Genomic DNA, 25986 nt, shown 5'->3' on the forward strand with positions numbered 1-25986 from the left:
TTCAATGAGTGAAGGGCGGCAGGGACGCATCGGTTACAACCCGGGCAGTTGGACCAAGAAGCGGTTGCCGCCCACATGAGCGCACTCAGATATTGCCCAACCGCTCAGCTTTTCCCAAATTTTAGCATTTGACCCCTTGCTCTGCTGTGGCAAGTCAACAATCTACCAGACTTTGAAGATACCTGACTCAGATGTCTTTATTGAAACACTTGGGTTTTAATAAATGAGCTATTTGAATTTCACTGACAGATTGAATATCTATATATTCTACGTTTAACACAAACGTGTTACCAGCGATTTAACACAATTTTTATTTTTAATTTTAAAGATTTTTTTTGGCATTTTTATGCTTTAGATTCAGATTCAGATTCAGAAGTCTTTATTTGCCACGACATGTAAACATGTATGGAATTTGTTTTGGTACAGTGGAGTTTACAACAAGACAGGTGCAGAGGAATTGTTTTATAGACGAAACTGTATTTTTTTCTCTCGACTTGTATTCTTCATAAAAGCTCCTATAGAGAGACTATAACACCGTTATACATTTAATAAGATAGAAATAAGTGTGGTTGACTTCTGGTCGGGCTATCCTAACGATACGATCACCGAAGCACCTCGCTGTCATTGCCGCCGCGGCAGCAGCCGCTTTTAAAAACGCCGGGCTCACCGGTGGAATCCTCCGGGAAGGAGGCGGTTGAGAGGGCGCTTGCTGCGCAGCGGTGGGAAAGAGCCTTTAGTTGGACTTGTTCAGAGTGGGGTTAAGCCACGTGTCCACCTGCGTCAAGTTATCTGACGCGACGGCAAAGCCCATTCATTTCCTATGGAACTACGTCAGACGGCAGAAACGCCACCGCAAGGCATTATGGGGCACGTCGCGGCGAATGGTCGACAGCGGCGCGGCGAAAAAGTATTTCGCTGGATACTTTATGCAAATGAGAACGTCAAAAAGTGGGGCGGCAGCCAATGGAAACTCTGCGGCGAGAAATTGTTTATTGCCGTTGCTATGGTTTCATATCTAGAGATACATTTTCCCGCTGTCACGGTATAATGTCCAGCCCACAAACCCCCGCCCCCAAGCGGCGAATACGTCACCGCGTCGCGTCAGAACAAAATATGACTTGACGCAGGTGGACACGCGCCTTTAGTCTCTGCCAGTGCTGCGCTTTATCACCAATCCTGTTTCTGATATTCATGGAAAGGCTATCGAGGCGTAGTCGTGGTGGGGGAGGCGTTGCAGTTTGGTGGGCTGAGGATCTCATCTCTACTTTTTGAAGATGATGATGTGGTCCTGATGACATCATCGGTCTGTAACCTTCTCACTGGATTGGTTCACATCCTCGTCTGAAGCGGCTGGTATGAGGATCAGCACCTCTAAATCTGAGGCCATGGTTCTCTGCAGGAAACCAATGGACTTGTGTTGGTCACCCAAAATGCACGAGCACAGACAGGGCGACTGCAGCATACAATTCGTCCCCTAGCAATATTAAAAAGAAAATGTGTGTCCACAACATAATTGTTACGTTCCCACACATTATTAATGTGTGGCCACAACATAAGCATCTTGTTTCCATGCATTATTAAGTTGTTACCAAGCAATATCGTTTTTTCCCCAAATGTCAACATCGTCTTTGCATAGTGTCCACCATTGTCATAAAATTTAAGATGTATGGCATACATGGTTATGAGTAATATACCTTACAATAGTAAATACTAGCTATTTGTCCTTGAAGGCCACTGATGCTTCTGTAAATTCTCGGGAGGTGTTAGCAAGGGAGCATTGCAATCTCACCACTATGTGCTGCTAAAAACTTCAATGTTATACAGTAGGGGAGAAAAAGGTAATGTGAGACACCCACTGTATCTAGGCAACAGAACACTTGTTTGGTCAAGTGAGCATTATATTTTCAAGCCCATCCCATTTCCCCTTGGCCATGAAGGATAGGACCTCATTGTGCTGTTGTAAGCATGTTTTTTTTTTCACAAAAATATAAATTATCTGCCAATTTAAAGAAAGATGCAACCAAACTGATTGGAAAATCCTTCATAATGCAGCAGGATAATGACCCAAAACACACTCCATAAACAACAAAGTAGTTAATCAGGGGCAAGAAATGGCAGGTTTTAGACTGGCAAAGTCAATTTCAAAACTTAAACCCTATAGAGCTTGCATTTTACCTGCTAAAGAGGAGACTGTTGTTTGAAAACAAACAATACCTGAAAGAGGCTGCAGTGAAAGCCTAGAAAAGCATCACGAAAGAAGAATGCAAAAGTTTGGTGATGTCAATGGGTCACAGGCTTGATGCAGTTATTGCAAGCGAAGGATTTGCAACAAAATAAAAAAGTCTTATTCACTTGAATTCAAAACAATTCAATGGGCTTTAATGGCATAAATGTTTTTTCGATATCAATGTTGCAAAGGCATCAAAATACAACATTTAACTTGTCCCAATATTTTTAATAATAATTTATATAATATGTAATAGTAAAATCCTTATCAAATCGTTATTTTTGTATAAAATAACATTTATACGATGTCCCTTTGGGGATGAATAAAGTAAATATCTATCTTTATAATGTGGACATTTACTCAAAAGTTTACTCCATCTTTACTTATGTTGCATAATTTTTTTTGTCACAAAAGTAAAATAATATCGACAGTACATTATTTTATTCCATGGTAATCCTTAGAGCACTATACATTGCATACAGCTTACACTTCAATTGTGAACTCAAATGGCAAACAGAGGGAATATAGACCGAGCAACAAATCTGTGTGTCACATACTCAACACTGCTCTCTAATTAGGCTAACCTAAGAGTAACTTCCTTGAAAAATGAACCTTTTGGACATACAATGTTTCTGCCCGATAGCGATAATGTGTTTTCACCCCCTTGTGAAAGTTACATCAATGTAACCAGGCAACTGACCTTGATCACTGATATTGAGTCAAGCCTTCAGTTTTAAAGAACTTTTCACAATGACTGACGGTTTTTGAATGACAGTCAGTGCTCGAATGGTGCTACTCAACGAAAACATTGACCAAAAATGTTTTGGTAATTTTCTTATTGATTGGACGAAGCTTAGCCTGAGGTAAACGTTAACTGTGGTGTAAGTATCAGGGCCAAAACATGGGAAGAAAGGAATGCAGAGGCAATGAAGCATAGATTAGAAGCCTTTTTTGCAGAGACACACAGTAAATGATGCAAAATTGTAGAATTATTCTATTCAGTCACATATTTGGGTTGGGGTACAAAACCCTGCCAAAATATCTTCTCAGGTGTATTAAGTTGACGTTTCAGCAGGAATGTAGAAGCTGAAGACAGAAGCATTACAAGTGATAACACCACATCATATCAGAGTAGCACAAACTGGCGCGCTTGTGGAGTGTGTACAGTATGTGACCCAACAACAGTACCAATGCAACAGTAAAGAATACAGTTAATCTATCCACCAGGTTCTTCTCTGCAGATGTCTTCAGTTGCAGCACAGGCCGGCGGATATGAAGGAAATAAACTATAGTTCCAGTCAATCTCACGTTTGAGAAAAACTATCTGACAATAATGTCCCATAATGAAATGACAGTAAAGAAAAAGTATTTATTATGAGTAAATGACATACAATTGTGACAACAATGTTCAGAGGCCACAGCTTGATCACAGCAGAGACATTAGCATCTGGTGTATGAATCCATAGCTGAACCATTGTTGTCGTGTATAATGAAGCACCCTTCTTTTGCGGTCCCGATGTGTCTCAGTGCAGAAGACCCATCAGAGCAGTGCACCAGAGTCCCACCATGGAGCTCTTGATCCACAGAAAGAGCTGATACATGCTGAGCTTCCCCAGGCTGACGGCTTCCAGCAGGTGGATCTGTAACAGCCTGCTCCTGGAGCGGGCCTTGCTCCTCTTGTGTCTGGGCAGCAGAGACAAACACAAAGGCTCAGGCGTCACACACGGTTTGAAGGTGTTGGGGTTGAAGGATCAACATTTCTTACAAATGCTCTTGAGCTCTCCAACCATTAGATTTTGATCCATATCAAAACACACAACTACAGTAAGACTTGGTTTGATCAAATAACAACATTCACACAATTATGGAAAAGCTGAGAAGACCTGGATGAGATTTATAGAATGAATGAATAGGCCTGTACGGAAGAGGAGAGTGGCCACACTCGTATATTTGATTTAAAGTCTGTTTGACTGATGTCTTTCCTCTTTCAGTATTAGGCCCAAGGCACTCTCTCTCTCTCTCTTTGACCCTGGTCAAGGTGTGTATGCGTGTGGTTGTCCTCCATAATGTTGCTAGTAGAAGAAGCCTGGCTAGCTCCGGCTACTTCCAATGATTCCATCTGCATTATTCTTCCCCCCTATTTCATTTGAACCTTTACAGTCCCTTTTCTGCCCATATTTCAAAATCATCAATGAAACTTAGTTAAAATCATTTTTCTTCTCATTTAAATAAATCCAATCTTTTTGAATTGTTTTGTTTGTGTGATTTTCATCCAGGCTCTTATTGTATTACCGATGCAGATATTTATGGAGGGTTTAAAGGGCCAAAACTAAATAAATAAAAGCCTAAAAAAATACATAGTTAAAAGTATAAATAAATAAATATAGGGGAGAGTGGCCTAAGTTGTGCAACTTTTCACTCAAAGTGACTTTAAAGTAAGGCTTTGACAGTAAAGTCTCCAACTCAAATATGTACATATATTTCAGGGTGTTGTGCATCCCTGACAATAAAAACTTTGGATCTGGAATAAACTGTTGAAGAAATATAGCTTTCGGAAAAAAGGTGTCTTGATGCACAACTTGCCCCCGGTGTGGTGTAAGTTGTGCGGTTGGAGAGAATACCATGGGGTGAATTGTGCCATTGATATATATCTCATAAACTGTAATGCAAGACAAATCCATTAGACAATCACTTATTTAAAGCTCCCATATTATACACTTTTCGGTACTATTATACACCATATTATATGGTCTTAGTGGTCAGTAATACGTTTTTCTTTAATTGTTTGCTGAAAAAAACGTTCAGATAATTTATTGTACTATGCTGAAGTTCAGCTAATCTCACAATGGCCTATTTTTTAAAAAGAGCTGCAGCTCCCCTCGTAAATATACAATCTTTGAGCTGCCCCCGCCCCCTGTCCGGAAGCGAAGCCAGATACGCCTCGCCCTCTGTCTGTCAGGGCCGTGGACCAATAAGAAATAGGGGTGTGGGCTGCACAGTGGAAGCTTCTGGCTTTCCAGTTTCTGAGGTCAGAAAAGGGGAAAATTCTGACCGGAGTATATTGTGGGGGAGGGGTGGGGGTTTCAGAAAGGGGGAGAGTGAGAACAGGAGAGATTGTTATTTTTTTCAATATTTTGGCAGTCTCTAGGCACACCGTGGACCCATGGATATGTTAGAACACATTTAAAAAGTGCATTTAGCATAATATGTGACCTTTAAGGTTTATTTAAAGTAAATAGTTGACAAAGATTGAAGGACAATTTTCTTAAACAAGGCCTAGCAGATCTAATGGTTTTACCTGCAAAGCTCACAATGACAAAGTCACCATCATCATCTTTCTGGCCATCTGAACTCTCATCAGTGGTGTCGTTAAGTGGAATTGAGATGTCACTCTCTTCTGAGCTACTGTAGACAATCACTTTCTTTTGGTGACCAGCGTATACAGCCATGCCACTGGCACAACTCTCAGAAATTTACTTTGCACTAGTTGCTCCGTGCTTGTGGAACCAACTGCCACCTGACAAATGTGATTCCCCTACATTTCTGCCTTTAAATCAAGGCTCAAAACCCATATGTACACCCTGGTGTTTCCTCCCCATTAACTATCTTACCTCTGCACTACTATCTGTGTTTATGTGGATGTATGGGCTTTACGTCTTTTATTTTGGTTATTGTTATTTTACCTTCATTGTTTACCTACTGAATGCACTATGTACAGCACTTTGGACAGTGCAAACTGTCATAAATGTGCTTTTATAAATACATTTTACTTACTTACTTACTTATAACTCACCCAGGCCCTTTGGCACAAATCACCCCAATCCCATAAATTTGGATAATAAGCATGATGCAGCAATTTAGGGCTGACATCGTGCTAACTGTATAGACTCAAAATGTAGCATACCAAAGCACTAAAACATGTGTCAAATGTTTTCAAACTTGTCTATAATTGTTCAGACACAATAATCAAAAAACCTTGATCATGGAAATTTGACTTTGAAAGGCAAAACACAGTTTTTTTAGCTTAAATGTGCTTATATCTTATTCCTTGTGTCTCCCTTCTTTACAGGGTGAGTTAAATGGATGGCTCTTCTTAAATATGTGGTCACATTTCCAATTTCTTCCACGGTTTTCTAGAAACAAGGGGTGGCACAACTTCCAAAATGCACAACTTAGGCCACTCTCCCCTAATTGTATAATTATATGTAGCAGAGGCCTAGCTGCTAATATCAAATTGTCTATCACAGTGACCACTGGGATTCACTCAAAATGAGTTTCCTGTCAAGTCAACATAGGCTACTGGATTCACTTAAAGGAATACTTCACCCATACGGAACCAGCGTTCTATCATTATAAAATAACTATTATAATATAATGAATTAGGTTTTTCTTCCCTCAGTCTTCCCTTAGTCTTCCCTTGGCCCAGCTGTCCTGTTAAACCTAACCCTTAATGTTATGTCACAAGAAGGAAACTGTAGGGTTAGACAGTGAGACCATAAAACACTCTTTCTGCCTTTTATCAGGCTAAGATGATCCGATTGATTTTTTTTTTTTGCATATTTATACTAAATAGGATCTCCGAGTTCAATATACCTTCATGTTCCAACCGGTGAAGTAGGCCTTAAAGAAGGGTTCCTGTTCCCTCACCAGAGTCATCACACTTCCTTTGTCTATCAATCAGTTTTGTGAGTAGCCTCTGTCTTTAAAACAGACTCTGAGTGGCCATCTGGGTTTTCTCCTATGCCCCCCTCTCTGTTTGTGTTACGTCACTGACAAGATCGTGGTTACGTGACTAACCGTAGGTGTCACGGGACGTCCCCTTCCTCCCAAGTGATTGGATACCTGGCCATCTCTGAACAGCATTTAAGTCCCAATGCAGCTCAACCAAACTGTATCAAGTAAGCTCAACTTGCTGCATAGGGACGAGAAGCTTGCGCACCGAAGGACCTTCCTGCCTTCCATCTCCACGAAGACTCTGTTTTTCTCTACTTTTTCCAGCTGGCCGCGGAATTTCTGATTAACGAATGAATGAACGAATGAATGTTGATTTTGCTGTGCTGTTTTATTTAATTTGTTCCACTGCTGAAAATTGCTTGGTGCTGCTTTTATTAATTTACACGCTCAGACGAGCGACACTGGTTGAAAGTGTATGCATTAAGAGTAATTTGGTTGTGTTCCTCTTTCTTTTTCTCTCTCTCTCTCCTACACACTCTCACACACGTTATATTCCAACCCCGTAAATCTTAACGAATAGCCTACATGAGTGTTGATCGTTGATAAAGTTAAAGATCGCGTGAAATTCAAGCCTCTCGCATTTTTTCTTTTATGGTTATTTTCTTTGGGTTTTGTTTGAGACAAGGCAGTATATGTCTTTGCACGTGACTCCACGCACTGGTTAAAGTACATCTCCAAGTCACGCGCGACTCCCATGAGATTATCCGTCATTTTTGTAGTTCTCTAAAACTCCTGCCTTTGTTGGTGTAGTCCATAGATTTTTGGTTCCCCTGTTACACGTACATACACACACATACACCACACATATACACACACACCCACCTAAATATATACTGACACCCACGGACATTTTGGTAAAGATACATAAAATCTTTCAAGACGTTTCTTTTCCTTTATTAAGTTTAGATTCTTGTTAGGTAGAATTTCTCTGTGCTTGTATATTTCAATGGTGTTACCTTAAGTTCATTATTGTTAAAATAAACTTGCTTTATATTGTAACAAGAAGTTTTTGTGATTTTATTTGTGTGAATATTCTTATGGGAACCAACCTCTAACAAGCAAGAATTCATGAATTTTTGGTATTTGAGACCTCAAATACCAAAAATTAATGAATTCTTGCTTGTATATTGTATAAATATTATCAGATTTATAAGCTCAATAATAATTGATTTTTTGTTAAATGTTATAGAGTGATAATTCGACTAGGTTTGATTAATATTGATTAATTTAACAAATCACTAGACAAACTTCAACAAATTATTAATGTAGCATTATCACATTAGCATTAATGTAGCATTATTATTACATTTCTAATAGCTAAATAAATCTGAAAGACTTGTAAACCACTGCATATATAACAAAATGTGTTAATGTTTATACATTGCTCCTTGAAAGTATGTGAACCTCTTGAGCATTTTATTTAGTTAAACCATTATTAATTCATTTTAATCAATACCAGTATTTTTTATATTAAAAAACAGGTGTGTGTTTATCAATTCCACATTTTTCTTTTCCGGAAATCAATTGTTAAAACAAATAAAACAAATGATTTGCCAACCTTTGTATATGCAAAGGTTTGTGAACCCTGAGCTGCATTGCTTAAATCGAGCAGGTAAACACAGTCAGGTGGGTGAAATGGACCAATTTAGTTTAGAAAATATTGATTTTACATCATTTTGGGAATATTCTAAATTATTTTAATGGGAAAAAGATTCAATAAATTCACTTTTATGCAGTGTAGCACCCCCAAATTCAGTTCAACAACCAGGGGTCCACAGCTGGTGATGCTACATCATGTTGGTGACACTACACAGTATAAAAGGTGAGGCTATTGAACATTATATTCATAGAAATAATAAATTAATTCCCTACAATTATCTAAAAGCAATATTTTCTAATTTAAGTGTTGTACTATAACCAGCAGGAGACCACTGATGAGTGATGTGATTTTGGGGATGCTGCCCTGTATCAGAGTGAAGGTATTGAATATTTTTCTCTTTTTTGGCGTTGCCATTTGTAGACGGCCCCTGTGCCTTCTTGTCACAGTCTGTTCCACTGAGTGAAATGTTATAAATGGAGCTTGCAAGAAGTATATTTGTTGAAAGGAGGTTGCACCCAATACTCTGCCTGTCTATGATAGCAGCGATGCATCGTTTGAGTTTTAATAACGTTTTGCTTATGGGTTATTAATCCCAGTGTGTGGTTTTACTGACCAAAGCATAATGCAAGATCTTGAAATCAACAGGCTAAACGACAAACTTCATCTGGGGCCGTATTCACAAAACATTTTATCTTAGCGCTAAGAGTACTCCTAAGGAGCACTAAAAGTTCTTAGTAAGGAGTCATTTCTTAAAACCTATTTACAAAGCTGATAAGATCAACTTTTACTAAGGAATGGGAGGGACTCCTAAGCTAAGACTAGAGGGCGGTGTTGACCCTGTTGCTATGGATGATGTCATGTTCATATCTTCTATGCCCACAGTGATTGGCTGAGAGGGAATGAGAGCTAAGAGTGAGTTTATGATAGAACCACTGTGGGAGATATCCATATTGTGTCGCTGTATTAAAGTGAAGAGTTTTTATATACAATTAATGACAAGTGACACTGATTTAACATGAAACCAAGATACTGCAGGGTTTCCCACACATTCGTTCACAATTAACCTACAATAGCGCCACATAGGTCTATTCATTTAAAATTTTACAATGATTTGAATCGGAAAAAATATCCTCATTGAACAGCTGCACGCCATGCACTCTCACTGTATTTCCCTCAACGGCGGACTATGCAGCAATAGTCAGACAGCGATAAACCAGGAAATTCACAATTTAGAAACAGCAACTGGCAAAATCGTAAAGTGCATGCGGAAGGAAAAAGGCGAGACACGCAACTATACAGTAGCGGACCTGTGGAATGGAGGAGATGGAAGCGCCACATATGGGCCTACTCTAGTAACAAATTAAACCCAAACGTGACACCAACAGTAACTTTCAGTGCATCGTAAACCCAAAGCAACTGCAGGAAAAGGAACTTAATAATTAATAAATAATTTTTTATATAAATATAATAAATATAAATGTGTCTATACTTTCTAAATATAGCTTTACTAAGATCATTAAACCCTTACAGCTATTAAGGTACCTTTTATAAAGCTCACTAGCATTAAATCTCTCCAAAATGCCATCAAATGAGTGTCTGTGATTTACTCTTAGTGACTTATTTTATAGATTTAGGAGCTAGTTTTAGCGCTAAAATGCTTTGTGAATTACACTTATCTTAAAAAGTTAGGAGTCCTAAAATTAGGAGTGAGACTCCCCTTATTTTTGAGAGTTACTCCTAAATCAGCACGTTAGGACCTACTCTTAGCCTTAAAATGTTTTGTGAATACGGCCCCTGATACCTGGGCCAGGCACCTCTTGTTGATGACATTTTTTAATGGGACTTCCTTAAAAACTTAAGGTTAGGTTGCCCTTATATATCGTTCCATCTCTTACTATTCTATCATAAGGTGTAGCGGTTGTAATGCTTGGCTTACCTAAGGGAGCTGGTCGTTTAAGGTAAGGTTTAGCCCGGCATCTGTGGAGCTTTATTATTTATTTAGTTTTAGCCCTTAAATCCCTTCATAGATATTTTCTTATTTTAGCAGGAGCTATATTAGTTACCCATTTTGCTATATAGTTGTCGTTCATCAAGGCTTCCAAGGCTACATTTAATACATTTTCTGTAGTTGTTTAAGCATACTTAATCTGACCACAAGAATTGGGTCATCCTAAATCTTTTTTCTACCACACTTAATAGCAGGAAGTATGGGTATTGGAACGCAGGGCAAGTCTCAGCCCACACCTTCTCTATTTGCATGACGGGTTCACCATATTGATGTCAGTCACGAGTTGAATGACCTTTGTACGAGGTTGAAAGGTTGTTGTCATGCACCGAATCATCCGTAATATTTTCCTTGTACTTTGATCTTTCTGTGGCTTTAAACAAAATAACAAACTAGCTCATGAAGTTCAAACTAAAGAAATGAAAGAAGAGGGCAGAGTGTTCCTGACCTGGCCATGGCGCGCACACAGCAGCGGGACATGTTGAGGAAGGAGGAGGAGGAGGCTCTGGTCTCTAAGGTTGTCTCAATGCCCCGCAGCAGGTCGTTGGTCTTCAGCAGGAGCAGCATCTGCCGAGGAACCTGGTTCAACAGAGCACTGATCTGGGGTAAGTATAAAGCTGCATTGGTCCGGATCTCTACGTCCTGCCATGGGAGACAAATAGCAAGACAAACTATTTATTTACAGGTTATACCTATGTACAAGTCAAAGGCCCTGCACACCCTCACTGATGTGTACATGGATTTTGACTGACTAGATCTTGTCTGCCATGATGCACACTTACCTTCATTGAGGTCTGTTAGCGCAGACCATAGTTGCACATCTTAATGACTTTAACTGCTAAATGAGAAGTTTGCATAACTCAGCTAATTCTCAGCACAGGTCTGCTTAACTTGAGCCTGAACAATAGTCAAACTGTGTGTTCATGTGTGATCAGTGGGGAGTTGAAAGCTCTGAGCCTGATAATCCTACTGAATTGGCCTTTTGTAACATTTCATCCATACAGTGTAACATCTAGTTTAAGTGAGACAATTTCTCTCTCAAATCTCTGTGTGAGAAGCTCAAATAGATGCATATAGGATCATTGTGTAGGATCACCTGAGATCCTACACAACCTGACACCTGAGAGAAAGGCAGGTCTGATCTCTCTTCTCTGATTGGTTGATTGATTGTTTGTTTTTCCATCTGTGAAAACAGCCTTCAATAAGAACAACAGCAGACCTGAATCACTGAACAACCCAGAGATGTTGCTGGTGTCTGGGAGGTCAGGTACAAGGTTCAGGTTGAGTAATCCATTCCATAGAAAGCTTGTCGATATAAACTTATAAACAAATTGGATTTTCTTGAAAGACAATCATTTGTTTACAGCCTGTCAACCTCAGGCTAGAGCTTCACGTCCATTTGGTTTTATTATAGTCAATAAACTCAGTTTTGACCAACACACGCCACTGCCGTCTATAAACAATGGCAGCAAATACTTTATGTGGCTTATACACTCAGAGCATTGTGTTTTACTGGCCACCTCCTGTTGCTACTTTACATTGAACCCATCCTGTTGTATTCTTCCCCATGCTAACTGTTAGCATTAGCAGCTGGGCAACACAAAGAGACAAGAACATATCACCCCTATTGCTACACTGGCTCCCAGTTACTTTCCTGTTAGAGCCCCAACACTCTGGAACTCTCTGACAATTCCAATCAGACAGACCAAGTCCATAACTTCCTTAATCTATTCAATACTCAGCCTGCACATCAAAATGCCTTAAAATGTACACCAAGTTGAATATTGCACATATTGTAAATATTTCTCATCACATTGCACATTTCAATTTAACTTATCTACTTTTACTTTCTATTCTATTTTATACATACTGTTTTATATTGTACAAACAATTCCTTTGCACTACTTGGTATTTAGAAGTTATCTAACAGCAGTATTCCAACATGATAACGACCCCAAACACACCTCCAAGATGACCACTGCCTTGCTAAAGAAGCTATGGATAAAGGTGATGGACTGGCCAAACATGTATCCAGACCTAAACCCTATTGAGCATCTGTGGGGCATCCTCAAACAGAAGGTGGAGTAGCGCAAGGTCTCTAATATCCACCAGCTCCGTGATGTCATCATGAATGAGTGGAAGAGGATTCCAGTGGCAACCTGTGAAGTTCTGGTGAACTCCATGCCCAAGAGGGTTAAGGCAGTGCTGGAAAATAATTGACACTTTGGGCCCAATTTGGACATTTTCACTTAGAGGTGTACTCACTTTTGTTGCCAGCACTTTGGACATTAATGGCTGTGTTGAGTTATTTTGAGGGGACATTACATTTCCACTGTTATACAAGCTGTACACTGACTACTTTACATTGTATCAAAGTGTCATTTCTTCAGTGTTGTCCCATGAAAAGACATAATGAAATATTTGAAGAAATAATATAATGAAATATTTGAAGAAATAAGAGGGGTGTACTCACTTTTGTGAGATACTGCATCTCTGTATCTAGCTGACGTATACCTCAGAGGCGAAGTGAGGGCCAGCAGGCTGTCACTCAAGAGGCCTCTAATTATTTGTACATTTTCACCTCCAATAGTTTAAAGACTAGCTAAATCCAAAAAAATTCACACCCCTCAGTGTTGTCATGGAGATATGACCTACACATACACATGGTTTTTTGGACCAGGCCGTAAATAGGTTTAATAATGTTGTGAAAACAGCCTATTTAACATGGGAGTCAATGAGAAATTGCTCTGTTTTGGTACCACCTCGCACTACCAAGGTATACAGAATACCATCTCTGAACGCACAACACAAGTCACAACCAACTTTGAAGCAGATGGGCTACAGCAGCAGAAGACCCCACCGAGTGCCACTCCTGTTAGCTAAGAACAGGAAACTGAGGCGAAAAATTGTACAGGCACAACAAAATTGAACAATAGAAGATTGGAAAAATCTTGCCTGGTCTTATGAGTCTCGATTTCAGTTGCGACATTCAGATTGCTAGGGTCAGAATTTGGCGTAAACAACATAAAATCATGGGTCCATCATGCCTTGTATCAACGGTTCAGGCTGGTGGTGATGGTGTAATGGTGTGGGGGATATTTTCTTGGCACACTTTGGGCTCCTTAGTACCAATTAAGCATTACAACCAGCAGGATAATGCACCATGTCACAAAGCTCAAATCAAACTGCTTTCTTGAACATGACAATGAGTTCACTGTACTCCAACGGCCTGCACAGTCACCAGATCTCAACCAAGCCCCAACCTCAGCGATTTTTACCAGCATCCAATAAGGAAGTGACCACAACTGTAGTAACCAGGAAGTGCCACTGGGGGCTGGGAGCAGAAGACAACCATCTCTCATTAACTCCAATGTTAAACATGCCGTTTTCACAGCATTATTAAACCTATTTACAGCCTGGGCCACAAAACCATTTTAGTCTGTATGTTTAGGTCATATCTCCATGACAACACTGAGGGGGGTGAATTTTTTTGGCCCACGCTAGTTTTTATTCTTTTGGAGGTTAAAATGTTTTGGCGCGATCTCTTGAGTGACAGCTCTCCACCCGTTGTCCCTCACTTTGCCTCGGAGGTATACGTCAGCTATCTCCCTCCCCCTCACAAAATGGTGACTCGCACAAACCAGGATTATTGGATGCCGTGTGAATAACTGAGGTCAGCCCGGATGCTACATCCATATTATTTACTATCTATGATCTCAACCCAATAGAGCCCCTTTGGGATGTGGTGGAACCAGAGATTCACATCATGGATGTGCAGCCGCCAGATCTGCAGCAACTGTGTGATGCCATCATGTTAATATGGACAAAAACCTCTGAGGAATGATTCCAACACCTTGTTGAAAGAATGCCACCAAGAATTAAGGCAGTTCAGAATGCCAAAGGAGATCCAACCCGGTACTATCAGGTGGTAAAGTGGCCAGTGAGTGTCTATTGCACAACTGGACACTGGGAGATGGCCAGTGTATTCTTCAATCATACCGTCTTAAACAAAGACAACATTTTGCACACAATAAATATAAAATAAAGCAATAGAATATTCAGCATGTCCATCGGTCTGTTTTAGGCAACGCAAATCACTTAGACGTCTTGTTTTAATGTGTTAAGCTTTAAAAAGCTAACAAAGGACCTCTGTCTATATTATATATACAAATTTAATAGGCAAATGATGTGATAGATTGGTCACATTACACATTATGTACAGTAACTTGTATGGCTACAACCTGAATAAAAACGTTTTAGCAGCAGAATATATCAAACATATTTAGGAGGGAAAATCTGATGGCTGTACATTTTTATAATACATTATCTGTGACATTACAAAGAGTTTGTTAATACAAAATAAATAATGATAATAATCATTTAATTTGAAGTGAGACAGGAAACAGGGAAGAGCCAGGGCCAGAATGGCACCCGAGCCATTGTAACTAGGACTTGGTCTTTATGGTATGACTCTACCAGGTGAGCCCAGATCAGGCTAGATTTAAGCCCTTCCACACAAAGTGAGTGGCAGTCTGAACTGCTCAGAACAAACGTGATATTAATTCATTTTTCCGACAGTGAGTATTGGCCTTAAAGACAAGATTAGCTGGAGCAGACACCTCCACTACTCACCACCACACCATGTCTTCTTTATTTAAAAAAGAAAATAAGCCAAAGCAAGCTTTAGCATGGTAAAGATATAAAGCCAAAGATAATACCTCATCACAACCCCCCCCCCCCAGTCTAAATAACAAGGACTGTGCTGAGTCCTGCTTGGGGAATAACAATTAGTAGCAATTATAGGAGGTTGGTGAGCAGGCCTCACAGCTGTCAGGAGGACACAGCCAGGCGACAGTGCTCTCATTTGCATGTGAAAGCTTCAATAAGGACACATTGTATTGGGAGTGCTGCGATAAGCCGCGCAAAAGGCAAGGGGAATGCAGTTTGGGGGAAGGTGGGATCTGTGCTTTTTTCCATACTGTACTACAGAGAGAACAGGCAGCATTGCCATGTCCACTTTTCATGAGCGACTTTGGGCTTGGTTTTTTTTGTAAAGTCACTTACTAATACTGTATTGGCTGTCGCGGGTTGCGGTTATTTGTGCTTGCTGCCCTTGCATTGAATAAAGGTTACGTATCTTTTTAGTTATTTTACTAGATTAGCCTACTTCTAAGTGATAAAATCCAGAGAAAGAAGGCTTAGTATTTCTCCCTCCTTACAATTTTTATGATAAGTATATTAAAAAACACAAGGGATTTCAGAAGTTAGAATGTAAAAAATTTTATGAAGTGGATGCAATAGAATTCCTTTTTATTATTGTAGAAATGGACATGATTAACATATAGGATATGTATAACATGGATGTATATAGGCTATTTGCATTTTTGAATCCCGTTATAATAGGTATATGTGTTAATAGCGAGCATCACATGCAGGGAATTTTGGGGAAATGGGGATTTTTTATTTCTCTGTGCGAGGCACAAAGGACATCCTCTGCTTTGAAAGTTACTACTATTATTCTGTAAATAGTCAAAACCACTACGATTGATGTCAGGTGGAGAACAATCAACTTGGTGTTTTATACGGAAGGAGATTGCTTATACTTGAGAATGTTTATAATGGTTATTCTAAGACGGACTGTTCACTTTTCCAATCCTGCAATTCTATTATTTATTTTTTAATTTTCAGAAGATTGTGGGAAAGAAAATCTCACTTGAATGTTGTAAATAAACACGTAAAAAATGTATATTTTATGGATTTTAATTTCAGGTTGTGAGACATTATTTCTAAAGGGTATGATGACTTTCTTTAGGCACTATACTGTCTGAGCAGCTGAAACATTGCACCTATTAACACATATACTTTACTTGTCTAAGCAGCACAACATTTCTGAAAAATCACTTTGTTTTTAATGTTCATCTAGGTCCTGTTCATTAAATAGATAAATATTCCTACATATGAAAGGAAGGCTCTAAAAGCACTCAACATTTGCCTTGTGCCTGTGTGATTGCATTAACACTAATGGAATGCATCATCACTTGTTAGAAGCAGGACTAATACATGCTCTATGCATAAGAGAGTGGAGAGAGAGGGTAGAACACAACACCCAAGATAGGACAGTCACAAAACAAAGACTAAGATAAGCACATGAGTGACTTTGGCCAAGAAATGCTTCTTAACTACACAATTGACATGTGTGTCCACGTAGAGGGTGAGTCTGCCTAGTCTGTGTGTGTGTGTGTGTGTGTGTGTGTGCGTGCGTGCGTGCGTGCGTTTAAACGTCCGCTGGCTTACTAGTCGGCACCAGAATTGCCCATTGGACTTCAACATAAAATGGTTGAGAATTAACGTGTGTGAGAGATGAATAGGCAGCCTTTTTCTTTTTCCTCCCGTCAGCTGTTATAATGCTGTCAGTGAAGTACATCATGCAATAAAACAGTTAGCTGATAATAAAGCGAGTGGCTCTGATTACATCACAGCAGAACACCTCGAGTTTGCAACCCCTAAGGTTGCAGCACTGCTTGCCATATGTTTTACTGGCCTCATGACACATGGACTGCTGCCTAGTTCTATGTTGGCTGTCACTCTAGTACCAGTCATCAAGGACAAGGCAGGCAAGATTGGCAGTATGGATAACTATAGGCCAATAGCCTTAGCCAGTGTAGTGTCAAAAATCCTGGAGATGATTTTACTTGATCGCCTTAATCAATATCTGAGCACTAGTCAAAATCAGTTTGGTTTCAAAGCAAAGCTTGGTACAGAGTTGTGTATTTATGCCGTGAAGGAGGCTACACATACATATATGAGGCAGAATTCCTCTGTTTTAATTGGTTTTATTGATGCTAAGGCATTTGACAGAGTTAATCATTTTAAGCTTTTTAACAAATTGAAGCAAAGGGGTGCACCTGATAGTATTATAAGAATTCTGACCTACTGGTATTCTAAACAGAGAATGCATGTTAAATGGGGTAACAGTGTCTCTACTCCCTTTGGTGTAAGTAATGGAGTGCGTCAAGGGGGGATACTTTCTCCTGCTCTTTTTAACTTGTACATGGATGAATTATCTCAGCAACTAAATGAATGCCAAACTGGTTGTATGATTGGGAACACTCTTGTAAATCATGTCATGTATGCTGATGACTTGGCCATTCTCTCTCCCAGCAGTGCTGGTTTTCAGCAGCTACTGAACATTTGTTCTGATTATGGGATGAAATATGATGTGCAATACAATGCTAAAAAAGTATTGTTATGATATGCAGAACCAAAGGGGACAAAGAATTGTGCTTTCCAGATTTCTATCTGTCAGGACAAGTGTTGGGAGTCTGTAGGAAAACAAAATACCTGGGTCACTACATGACAGATCAGATGTATGATGATGATGATATTTATAGACAGTGTCGCATACTATATGCCCAAGCTAATATGTTGATAAGAAAATTCCATATGTGCTCTGAAAAAGTAAAAATCCAACTTTTTAAAGCATACTGTACTCCACTGTACACTGCAGCCCTATGGGCAAAGTTTAAAAAAAAGCTCAGTCTACAGAAGCTACAGGTTGCTTATAATGACTGCTTCAGGATTCTACTGAGGAGGCCTAGGTGCTGTAGTGCTAGTGCCCTGTTTTGTAATGCAGGTGTCAGCACTTTCAGAGCATTGTTGAGGAACCTGATGTATAAATTTATCTGTCGCCTTAATACGTCACAGAATTGCATTGTTGTTGTGCTGACTAATCCCAGCTACAGTACAATTCGTTACCAGTCACCAATGTGGAAGTATTGGTATGTCTTTTATGAAAATGTGTGTAGGCCTATCTGTGGGGTGGGTTTTTTATGTTTTTTATGTTTTGTGTGTTCTTTTTACGGACCTTGAGTCTGACAATAAAGATGATGATGATGATGATAATGATAAATAAACAGTAGCCTACACTAACGTTTAACAAGAAACTTTATAAAGTCTCTGTCCATACAAAAAGCTCTGACTCGGATTACTTGACGGATCGATTGATGTGTATAAAACCATCCGGTATGTGTCTGATGATGGGTCGTTATATTAAAGCTCCCATATTATACACTTTTCGGTACTATTATACACCATATTGTATGGTCTTAGTGGTCCCTAATACGTTTTTCTTTAATTGTTTGCTGAAAAAAACTTTCAGATAATTTATTGTACTATGCTGATGTTCAGCTAATCTCACAATGGCCTATTTTTTAAAAGAGCTGCAGCTCCCCTCGTAAATATACAATCTTTGAGCTGCCCCCGCCCCCTGTCCGGAAGCGAAGCCAGATACGCCTCGCCCTCTGTCTGTCAGGGCCGTGGACCAATAAGAAATAGGGGTGTGGGCTGCACAGTGGAAGCTTCTGGCTTTCCAGTTTGTGAGGTCAGAAAAGGGGAACATTCTGACTGGAGTATATTGGGGGGGAGGGGTGGGGGTTTCAGAAAGGGGGAGAGTGAGAACAGGAGAGATTGTTATTTTTTTCAATATTTTGGCAGTCTCTAGGCACACCGTGGACCCATGGATATGTTAGATCAAATTTAAAAAGTTCATTTAGCATAATATGTGACCTTTAATAATAAACAGATGCACATTAGAACAGCATGTACATTCAATATCTCTTATCCTTCCTGAGAAGGCAAAAATGATAATTTTTCTGCACAAAAATTGTTAATTTACCAAAGTTGATAGTTGGTTTTATCTTTACAGAAGACTTCTTTGTATTTTTTTATGTCAGTTGAATTTTGTTTCAAGTTGAATGCAAATGAGCACTGTTAATATTCCAAAAGGCACAAGCTCTTCCTTGACTGTAAAGTCTGTGTTTTTAGTTTTTAGGGCACAGAATGGCATATCGGCTTAAAAAGCCAAACATTTTTTTTTTAGTCTGGACCAATTAATGTGAAAATTGACAATTTCCTAATCCTAAAGTAGCCTACTCTTGATAATCTTTCAAGGCACACACTAGACACACTTCTGATCAGATATTAAAGAGAGTGAATACAAACAAACAAATTTGTACTTATTCTCTCAGTCAATGAGAATCGATAAGCAGAATCGGAATCGTTAAATTCTTATCAATTCCCATCCCTGTGTGTGTGTGTGTGTGTGTGTGTGTGTGTGTGTGTGTGTGTGTGCGTGCGCGTGTGTGTTAAACGGAATATACAGTGGCTTGAAAAAGTATTCATACCCCTGGAACTTTTCCACATTTTGTCACGTTACAACCATACACGTACATTTATTTTTTGGGGATTTTATGTGATAGACCAACACAAAGTGGCGCATAAATGTGAAGTGGAATGAAAATGAAATATGATTTACAATTTTTTTTATGAATCAAACTGAAAAGTGTGGCGTGCAAAAGTATGAGTCAATACGTTGTAGAACCACCTATCGCTGCAATTACAGCTCCAAGTCTATTTGGGTATGTCTCTACCAGCTTTGTACATCTACAGACTGACATTTTTGCCCATTCTTCTTTGCAAAATAGCTCAAGCTTCAGATTCAGCGTTAGATTGGATGGAAAGCGTCTATGAACAGCAGTTTTCAAGTCTTTCCAGATATTCTCAATTGTATTAAGGTCTGGACTTTGACTGGGCTATTCTAACACATGACTATGCTTTGATCTAAACCATTCCATTGTAGATATGGCTGTATGTTTAGGGTGGTTGTCCTCCTTGAAGGTGACCCTCCACCCAGTCTCAAGTCTGTTGCAGACTCTAACAGGTTTTTCTGCCCTTTCGCAGCTAAAAAGCCACAGTTAAAGTCGATCGTTGTGCCGATTCGTGTCTCTGACATGTTGACTCGCAACATAATGAGTCGAGGCTTTGAATTGGCTTTGCCGATTTCCCGTGCCTCTTTTTTCTCTCCACACACATCTTTCTCTCTCCCAGCGCACAAACACCCCGGCCGCTTCTGAGAGCGTAGCCAGTGTTCCACCCGATACAAAAATAAAATAAACACAAGTTGGACACAGGCGCTTAAGCTGAATGATCGCTCTGGTAACGGGCAGTCCATTACTGGAGCCGAATACGAGACCCCGAATATGAGACCCCGAATATAAAACGACCCGACTTTTTACGACCTATTCCCAGGGGAAAACCCCTGTCTTATATTCGGACCAATACGGATTGTGTAATGTAACACTTTTCTGATGTAATATTACATATCTCATATACACAAGTTATTACATTGTGTACATATTGGATAACTAAAAGGACACTAACGTGTAATGGGATTAAAGTTTGTTCCTGTTTACCTCCAACCCATACACACAGCTACCAGCAGCTTTCCACTATTGCCTCCGATGTCCAGCTGGGTGACAATAGTAGCCAGCCGAGGTCAAGACCCTGCCCGGGAGATTTTTTTTACCTTTTTAAAGTGAAATGCATGAATCTGGTGCACTTTGAGAGGAAAATTAAGAGGCTAAATCTGAGGAATTTTGTTTGAACAAATAATTTGGAGACACTGGGTCAGATGAATTAGACGCTATTGAAGAAAGACACATAGATTTTCCATAAAAATATAAATTTGAAATAAAATATTATGCATGGTCCTCTGGGTTGGGCTTGGTGTTCTTTTTCTTTTACGGGACATATTTTCTGTAATATAATGAATTCATTTAAATGCAGTGAGAGGAACAAAGCAGAAGAACTCTGTTGTCCAGTTATCTTTTTTCCACAGACAAGGCTGAAATAGGCTATAGACTATACACAGTGCATGTGTATATTTATATTTCAAATATTTTTAAATAAACTCAATACACACTGTGCATGCCATGGACGTGAACGTGACGTGATCAGTTAACCTCGGATTACCTCCCAGATGAACTGATTCAATTAAGCTATTAACTATCAACCAAAACATTGTATTCCTTTTTTGTATGATAATTTACATTTACATAATATGATGTTGATATCAAACACACAAACTAAAAAAACAACTAAATGCCTCGGGCCGGCTCTGCTGACCAGTGACCACTATAAGCGGGTGGGTAACTTGGAGGCAGGCTGTCCTGCCCACCCAATAATACAATTAGAAGCAATGCATGGTAATGGTATATTCTTTAGTATTAATTCATTGTCTGAATTTTATTTGACATTTTCTTGGACAGCGAACAAACAGGTCCGTCCGATAGTGGGTCTGGAACAGTGTTAATTTTGGCAGCACATTCTGATTTAGTCTTAGTCTTAGTCTTTTGAATATGACACCATTTAGTCTTAGTCCTATTCTAGTCATCTAAAATATTTTAGTCTTAGTCTAGTCTAGTCTACTAAATATAATCAGATTTTAGTTTGACTAAATCTACAGCGGACTTCGTCGACTAAGTGTTTTTCTTCATTGGATGGTATTAAGGTTTGAATATGCAATACAGACACAGATTTAATGGTTGTAATACAAAACATGTATTCTATTTCATTAGTAATAATCTCACATAAAATCAGTGTACCTGACTGGATAGGGGGGAGTGGGGGCTTTAAGAGCCTGTGCCCGGGGGTCCATTATCTCATGATCTGTCTATGAACCAACTGGATTCCACAATCTGTTTTCTTTTTGCGGGGAGCATGCACAAGCATTATTTATAAAAAAAAGAAAATAAAGAAAATATTTTAAAAAAGTGGGGGCCCCACACTAGGTCTTGAAACGGGCCCCGAGATTGTTAAGGCCGCCCCTGGGCAGCAGCAGCCGCACGCAGTTGAGGTGCTAATAAATTTGAGCAACTGCGCCTTCCTTTAAGCAACACTGCTGCCGCTGTGTGTGTTCGGACTTCTTTTGCATCAAAGCCTTTTAGATAATACAATTAGAGGTTTTAATTGAACGCTGTCCATGCGTCGGAGTTGATTGTAACTTAAAAACAGAAACTAACGGACTGAGGCGGCAGTTTCACATGGCTCTGTGTATTCAAACTCGAGACAGAGCCTACTACAAACAGATCGCGGAACTTAGCCGTTCCCCTAGACATCGTTAACGGGCAGGATATCCCTGACTATCATTTTTGTCCATCATACCGCAGAGTTTTTCAGCACAGCTGCTCACTCCACCCGCTCACACCTGCGCGGTCTCCCGTCGATTTTCACCGACACAGGGTTGCATTCGCTGCTTTGCACTGATTGGATTTCTTCCCAACTTGTCCCACAAAAAGAGTAGTTCTGATTGGATCTCTTCTCCTTTCGTCCCGCCCTAACAGTTTCGTCTAGTTCCTATTCGTAGACTATAGTGTCAGTTAAATTAGTCTGTCTTCGTCATCACATCTGCCTTTTTATTTAGTTTTTATTTAGTTTACGTCCGTGAAAAAGGTTCGTAGACGAATATTTTTCGTCATAGTCTTAGTCTACGAAATTAACACTGGTCTGGAACTCCACCTAAAAAAAAAAATCTTCCATTTTGATTGGGTGGGCACAGCCCACATTTGGGTGGGCTGTGCCCACCCTTACCCCTGGCTACCGCCGGCCCTGTTCAGAATGGACACAAATTAAGGACAATAATGGCAGTTTTCTTTTCATGTTTTTGATGTAATCCTGTGTTAATGACATGAGGATGAGCACAGTGCCCTGTCCACAGTCAGCCCCTAGTGTCCAGCCATGGAACTGCATCTGCTGCCATTCTACACCAGCACCACTGCTCTCTGTACATGCCTGTACTATTTCTGCTGGAGCAGCTTTGGTTTCTGATTAACCTGTGAACGTATTTCAAATGAATTTATTGACAAGCTACGATACGTTCAATTAAATGTCTTGGATTTTTGATTAACTTTGTCTTAATGTATTAGTAAGTATCAAAACTGTCTTCTCTATTTTGTTTCTGTCTTTTTCCTTTCTCCAGCGAATATACTGTACATTACAATGTTGCTTTATTTCATTTAGATTTTGGTGTTTTCTGTGTGTGTGTGTGTGTGTGGGGGGGGGGGGTGTGTGTGTGTGTGTGTGTGTGTGTGTGTGTGTGTGCGCAAAAGCGTTTGTGTGTGCTCATACCTCAGAGTGTGTGACGGGCACCGAGCTGATGCCAGCGTTGACAGCGGTCCAGGAGCGTGCGGTGAGCACACAGGCAAACAGAGGATAGAGGTCCCCTGCTCCTAGGGCGCGGCTGAAGCGCTCCACTCCCAACATGTCTCCTCTGATCAGAGCCTGCCACAGACGGATGTAGTTCAGTCTGAAGTCGGGGTGCAGGGTCTGGTGCGAACAGGGGGGGGAAACAGGATCACAATTTGTCTTTTCTTTGGATGTCCTCTAATGTAATGATAATGTATGGGTGAACTGTGAAGGATAATCTAAATACTAAACAGCAACATGTAAATGGCGCTTGGTAATGCATGTTCTGCATGAAAGCCAAAATTACCCAACCTTTTTAGAAGAATTCCTAACATCTGTTTTTTTCTTTTCTTCTAATAAATCAAAATTGTGCTGAGGAGGATTATAATAATTATTCAGTACTAAAAGTGTTTTTAAAAAACGTTTAATCAACAAAAGGAGTTGGCCGTTTGTTTTATGTTGTTGAAGTGGTCCTGTTTTTCTTCGGACTTTGACTTAATTTAATATAATAAACAAAATAATTAGCTCTCATGAAATGTATACTGTATGGGTTTGTCCTATTCTTGGATTTATGGACATAATTTTATTTTATTATAGACACAGTCAGTACCCAAAGAAAGAAAGAACCAACTGCTGCAATTAAGACCGTCTATGTGTGTATATGAGGAGAGCATTAATATTCTTCTCTAAAATGACATCTGAAATCCAAAATTATTAGCATAGATTGAAGCCAGTATCTGAGGAAAGTGTGCGCGTGTGTGCCTCTGTGTGTGTGTGTGTGTGTGTGTGTGTGTGTGTGTGTGTGTGTGTGTGTGTGTGTGTGTGTGTGTGTGTGTGTATGTGTGTGTGTGTGTGTATATACAGTCAAGTCTTTTCATTAATACAGAAACAAGCAGGGAACAGATTAGTGTCTGACCTTTCAATACGGCATCTTGCAGCTGTAGGAGCAAGTGTGTTAACAATCAAGGAGCGTGTGTGTGTGTGTGACATGAGAGTACACATCCTTTTGTATGATTAAGGCTGTGATGCACCAATCCAGAGCCAGCACACTGCACTCTGCTAACAACATCAAATGAGTTGTTTATCAAAAAGCTTTTATCCTGCTGTAGCACTACTGAAAGTGTGTCTGCCTGTAAAGTGTGTGTGGCATCCATGTTGTTTTTTTTATGTGCATCTTGACTGTGTGCTTCCTGCTCTGACTCAAGGTCTCAGCAGCATGAAAAATGGACTGCAATATTACAACTAATGGTATTTCCTTTGTGTGTGTGTGTGTGTGTCCGAAGCTTGGAGATGTGCTACCTGATAAAGTCCATGATCAAGTAAGACAATCTCAGCCTTGTTTCCTTGTCCCTTTCGGACCAACACATTGCCTGGGTGTGGGTCACAGTGGACAAAGCCGTGGACGAAGATCATCTCACTGTACATCTTACCCAGGTTCTCCGAGATCTAGTAGGAATACAAATGGGAAAGTACACAGTTAAATCCAAATAGATTTCAAGAAAATAGAAATAGCTTAAAAATATTGATAGATCACCACACATGGTGATCTAACTGGTTGTTGAAATAGACCGTGTGACAATACTGAAGTGTTATTTTATTTTTGTTATCATTATTAATCGCTTATGCTCACTGAGCTGAATATGGCCACTACACACAACACAGGGAAAAATAAATAGGAAAATAACTAATCCATCACCCATCCATCCCATTTTTTGTTCAAAAAGAACAAAATGTATGTTTAAAATATAATATACACTTGGTGAAACATTATCCTCATAGATTTCAGTCAAATCTTAGTGACAATTGATTAAGGCTTTTTATTCTAAATCTGTTCAACTGTTCAACCATGGTAAAATACAGGTCCTTCTCATATAATTAGCATATTGTGATAAAGTTCAATATTTTCTGTAATGTACTGATAAACATTAGACTTTCATATATTTTAGATTCATTACACACAACTGAAGTAGTTCAAGCCTTTTATTGTTTTAATATTGATGATTTTGGCAAAAAAGTAAAGAAAAACCAAAAATCCCTATCTCAAAAAATTAGCATATTTCATCTGACCAATAAAAGAAAAGTGTTTTTAATACAAAAAAGTCAACCTTCAAATAATTATGATCAGTTATGCACTCAATACTTGGTCGGGAATCCTTTCGCAGAAATGACTGCTTCAATGCGGCGTGACATGGAGGCAATCAGCCTGTGGCACTGCTGAGGTGTTATGGAGGTCCAGGATGCTTCGATAGCGGCCTTAAGCTCATCCACAGTGTTGGGTCTGGTGTCTCTCAACTTCCTCTTCACAATATCCCACAGATTCTCTATGGGGTTCAGGTCAGGAGAGTTGGCAGGCCAATTGAGCACAGTAATACCATGGTCAGTAAACCATTTACCAGTGGT

At 39.6% G+C, this 25986-nt stretch overlaps 1 protein-coding gene across 2 annotated transcripts in view; it reads right to left on the reverse strand.

Annotated features, from left to right (window-relative positions):
* Positions 1 to 2447: 2447 nt before the first annotated feature.
* adck1 (aarF domain containing kinase 1) overlaps positions 2448 to 25986 on the reverse strand; it is a 120433-nt gene continuing 96894 nt past the window's right edge. For both annotated transcript variants that reach the window (XM_080042926.1, XM_080042925.1), the window contains exons 9-12: positions 24886 to 25032; positions 23530 to 23727; positions 11015 to 11208; positions 2448 to 3910 (exon numbers count right to left, since the gene is read on the reverse strand). In XM_080042926.1, the coding sequence (XP_079899052.1) occupies positions 3751 to 3910; positions 11015 to 11208; positions 23530 to 23727; positions 24886 to 25032 (699 nt within the window). In that variant the 3' untranslated portion in view covers positions 2448 to 3750. The remainder of the gene's footprint in view (positions 3911 to 11014; positions 11209 to 23529; positions 23728 to 24885; positions 25033 to 25986) is intronic.

The sequence above is a fragment of the Ammodytes marinus genome (assembly GCF_949987685.1).
Source record: "Ammodytes marinus genome assembly, chromosome: 15".
Lineage (NCBI taxonomy): Eukaryota > Metazoa > Chordata > Actinopteri > Uranoscopiformes > Ammodytidae > Ammodytes > Ammodytes marinus.